This window comes from Toxotes jaculatrix, chromosome 10, assembly GCF_017976425.1.
Source record: "Toxotes jaculatrix isolate fToxJac2 chromosome 10, fToxJac2.pri, whole genome shotgun sequence".
Classification (NCBI taxonomy): Eukaryota; Metazoa; Chordata; class Actinopteri; family Toxotidae; genus Toxotes; species Toxotes jaculatrix.
Window position 1 is genome coordinate 14,965,746 of NC_054403.1, and position 4,736 is coordinate 14,970,481.

Consider the following 4,736-nt stretch of genomic DNA (forward strand, 5'->3'; position numbering starts at 1 on the left):
AGTTTGTGGTTTACTGCAGTTGGCAGGCTGTGAGAATCTACCTCTTGATTTATCTTGCCATATAGATAATATATTTTTTTTGTTCATGATACATGGAATTTTATTGGTATGTTTTTGGGAGTTTGTTTGGAGATTGAGTGAAATGCAGTCTACTACTAAACCATTCAGTGCTTGTATAATATGCGCCATATGCTGTCATACCATAGTTCACTACTTCGGAAGAGGCAAGCACAGATCTCATGATTTCATTTTTGTCTCCAATAAATGGTTGTGAAGTTCGGTGAATATCTAAAGTCAATTTTTAAAGGCTTGTTAGTATGAAATGATATTTTAAACTGTGGCATAATCAACCCAAAGGTAGTGAGGAGGAATTCTCCACTTGCTGTTAACTACAAACTGATTAACCAAAATAGAACTTTAAAATGGAGTAAGTATATTTGCAAAATTATGTTTGTATCAAATGACTGAGAAGCACATCTATGGCTTTCTATAAAGGAAATATCAAAAAATAAAATTTAAGCAGAAGCATAAACCATGCAAGAGTAGAGAGTGGAGAGAGACTGAGTCTCAGGTGTGCTACCAGCTGAAACTAGATGGCCATCACCACACACACTGACATGTTTTAACATCTGATGGCTGTTTGTTCTGTTCTAAGTTGTAGCCTTTTTAAATCATCGTTTTAAATAGTGTAAACCTTATAGACTTATTGGGTGATTAGACCTGCTTCTTCCCTTGTCTTTGATGTATCCAAACAAGGCGCTTACATGAAATGCAATAGCGCCTTCAAGACCGATTTGATGCAAGGCCATATTCTTTTGAGGCAGTTCTTCAGAAGAATTAATGCTTATTTATTTAATTCCTGTGTGAATGTTATGTGTGGCCAACCATGGAAGTACAGCCTTATTAGCATGTCAGCTCCCTTTATAAAGACATTCCATCATATCGCCTTTTAGTTTTATCCATTTTAGCTTTCTGGTAAATAGTTAAGGCCTTGAATGTTGTTCATGTTAAAATTTTGGCTTTGTATATGATTTTTTTTAATCTAAGCTGTCATTTTGCAACTTCATCCTTTTTACACGTTTCACTCCACTCTTAAATGACTTCTTCTTTTCTTCTCTCCAGTACTTTTTCGCATTTACCTTCTCATTGAGAATGAAATGAAATTCTTTCTAGTTGTGGAATTTAATGGGAGAAGTATTTTGATTGTGCAGCTAGAGATAAGGCCACTAATTGTTTGTTTTTTTTGCGAAATCGACTGCTACTCTTTAAAAGTAGTTTTTTATTGAACTCATTTGATAGTTTTTTTTTTCATGCACGTGTTTATCTGCAGTAAATATTTTAAAGAACTATTCACTGACTTAAATATTCATGACTTGTCCTAGTTTGCGTGTGGATTGGTATCGACATGTCATGAAACGAACAGGAAAACTTAAGCACTGTATGTACTGAGTGCATTCAGTGTTGATTTTTCACATGCAGAGATGATTTTGAACTCACAGTGTCGCTGTTCACCAGCAGAGGAAATACGCCTCCACCCCTTCTCGTGCTTTGTTACTGTAGGTTTGATCTTATCCTCGTCATATTTCACCATTGGGTGTGCTTTGGTTTACTCTTCGCTTCAAATACGCTCTTTGCAATTACAGCTGATGCGTGATTATTTAATGCTGGACCGTAAATATTTTCGTACGAGGATTATTAACACCATTCAGCGTTTTGGGATTGTTTTTTTTTCATTCCTGACTCGGGATGGCACACAATGGATGTTCAGCGGCTGGCCTGCTTTACGGCTTTGCTTTCTTCCTTCATCTGCTGCACATTGCTAACGGAGACGTGAGCTATTCTATTCCCGAGGAAATGAAACCCGGATCTGTCATAGGAAATATAGCAAGGGACCTCGGGCTGAACGTGGGGAAATTATCAGCCCGAAAGGCCCGCATTGACAGCGAGCTGAATCGTGAGAGGTACTGTGACATAAATCTTAACACCGGAGATTTGATCGTAGCTGAGAGAATTGACCGAGAGGCGCTTTGCGGTGAAAAGGCATCTTGTGTCCTTGCATTTGAGTTGATCCTAGAAGCTCCCCTCGAGTCCCACCGTATTACACTACAGATACATGATATCAATGACAATCCGCCTGTTTTTACTAAAGAGGAAATCAAGATAGAAATCAGTGAACTGGCTGTAAAGGGATCCCGCTACCGTGTTTTGGAGGCGCACGATATAGATATTGGACAAAACGCTGTTCAACGCTATAAATTAGAGACGAACAATTATCTAGTGCTTAAAGTTCAGTCGAAATCAGATGGGGGCAAATACGCAGAACTGGTTTTGGATAAGGAGTTGGACCGCGAAGAACAGCAGGAATTGAGATTGCTGCTCACTGCAGTAGATGGAGGCAGTCCTCAAAGAACTGGCACTGCAACTGTGCATGTGACTGTGCTGGATGCGAATGATAACGCTCCAGTGTTTAGCCAGAACGTGTATGAAGCCATTCTTCCTGAAGACTCTCCTCTAGGTACTGTAGTTGTTAAAGTGGCTGCAACAGATGCAGATGAAGGCCTAAATGGTGAAGTAACTTATGAATTAAGTCGTATTTCAGAAACAGGCAAACGAGTGTTTGCTTTAAATCACACCACAGGAGAAATACAAGTAATAGGGCCTTTGGATTTCGAGAAAGAGTCAACGTATGAAATGCGCGTTGACGCCAAAGATGGATATGGCCTTACCTCAGATTCTAAAGTGATAATTGAAATCTCCGATGTTAATGACAACGCACCTGTAATCAATTTAAAATCTCTTAATAACCCCATACCTGAGAATGTGTCACCTGGTACAGAGGTGGGCATCATTAATGTGCAGGACAGAGACTCTGGAAATAACAGACAGGTCCACTGCTCCATTCAGCAAAATGTCCCTTTTAAGTTGGTTCCTTCCATTAAAAACTATTATTCTCTGGTGAGCACAGGACAACTGGACCGTGAAGTGGTGTCTGATTACAACATTACAATCACTGCCACTGACGAGGGCTCTCCACCTCTGTCCTCCTCTAAAAGTGTCCAGTTATCTGTAGCTGACATCAACGACAACCCACCTGTGTTTGAGGAACAGTCGTACAGCGCATATGTGAGTGAGAATAACAAACCTGGCTCCACTTTATGTTCCGTTAGTGCTCGAGACCCCGACTGGAGACAAAACGGTACAGTGATTTATTCTCTGTTATCCGGTGAGGTGAACGGTGCCCCGGTGTCCTCCTATGTGTCAGTGAACGGAGACACGGGGGTGATCCACGCTGTGAGGTCGTTTGATTATGAACAGTTCAGGAGCTTTAAAGTCCAGGTGATGGCCAGAGACAACGGTTCTCCTCCGCTGAGCAGCAACGTGACCGTCAGTGTGTTCATATCGGATGTGAACGACAACTCTCCTCAGATACTGTACCCCGCCCCGGAGGGCAACTCCTTCATGACCGAGCTGGTCCCCAAAGCTGCACACGGAGGCTCTCTGGTGTCCAAAGTGATAGCGGTGGACGCGGACTCCGGCCAGAACGCCTGGCTGTCCTATCATATTGTCAAATCCACTGATCCGGGACTTTTCAGTATTGGTGTCCACAGCGGAGAGATCAGGACACAGCGGGACATTTCTGAATCTGACAGCATGAAACAGAACCTTATTGTGGCAGTGAAAGATAACGGACAGCCCTCTCTGTCTGCCACCTGTTCCATGTATTTGCTTATTTCTGATAACTTGGCTGAGGTGCCAGAGCTGAAGGATATTTCTTATGATGAGAAGAATTCCAAACTGACCTCTTACCTGATCATCGCTCTGGTGTCAGTGTCCACCTTTTTCCTGACCTTCATCATCATCATCCTGGGTGTGAGGTTTTGTCGCAGGAGAAAGCCCAGACTGTTGTTTGACGGAGCAGTGGCCATCCCCAGCGCTTATCTCCCTCCTAATTACGCAGACGTTGACGGCACAGGAACTTTACGCAGCACGTACAATTATGACGCCTACCTGACAACAGGTTCTAGAACGAGTGACTTTAAGTTTGTGACGTCATACAATGACAACACACTGCCAGCTGACCAGACTCTGAGGAAAAGTCCAACAGACTTTGTTGACGTGTTTGGCTCTGCAGATGAGTCTCCAGAGGTAGGCCATATAGATTTTTTGTTTGTTTTTTATATAACATCTTATATTTATTTTGATCATGCAATGGCGTTGTCGTGCACTTCACGTAATTTGTTAGAGTATACATCAGATTATTTAAGCCATTATCTGTTATATTCCTTGTGATGCTTTCATATAAATTTGAGTTTTTTGGCATAAGAGGCTGTACTTAGTAGTGTACATAGTCGGTCTTCAATTTTTCGTGCAATTGAGACTTTTCGTTTATTGTTTGATCATGATGCTATTTTTTTTTCTTTTAACAAATTTCTTATCCTATGCTTTTTAAATGAAGGAAATTACTACGTAGAAGCAAATCAGCAGTTTACTAGTAACAATACGTCCATGAGTCGAGGTCAAATCTTTTCCTTTTTAAACATCATTGATAACATTTTAGTTTGTAACCAGGACGTGGTACACAATGATATATAGTCGTTAATTGCTGGTGCGGGAAAAAATGTGACTTTGCAGCTTAGACTTCTGAACATAGTAACACATTTTCTGCTCAATCAGATGGAGCTCTTTTTTTGTAGAATCGTCATTTCACCTTCATATAATCAAATCCCCGTTTATTG

The 4,736-nt window shown here is 41.1% G+C and overlaps 1 protein-coding gene across 1 annotated transcript; it reads left to right on the forward strand.

Annotated features, from left to right (window-relative positions):
* Positions 1-1,746: 1,746 nt before the first annotated feature.
* LOC121188115 (protocadherin beta-15-like) lies at positions 1,747-4,471 on the forward strand. Its single transcript, XM_041047689.1, has 2 exons — positions 1,747-4,146; positions 4,457-4,471. Exons 1-2 carry the CDS (start codon positions 1,747-1,749, stop codon positions 4,469-4,471), a joined length of 2,415 nt encoding a protein of 804 aa, XP_040903623.1.
* The last annotated feature ends 265 nt before the right edge of the window (positions 4,472-4,736 follow it).

What these genes read in the sequence shown, in the direction of transcription:
- LOC121188115 (XM_041047689.1), top strand. Translation starts at nt 1,747, where the DNA reads ATGGCACACAATGGATGTTCAGCGGCTGGCCTGCTTTACGGCTTTGCT.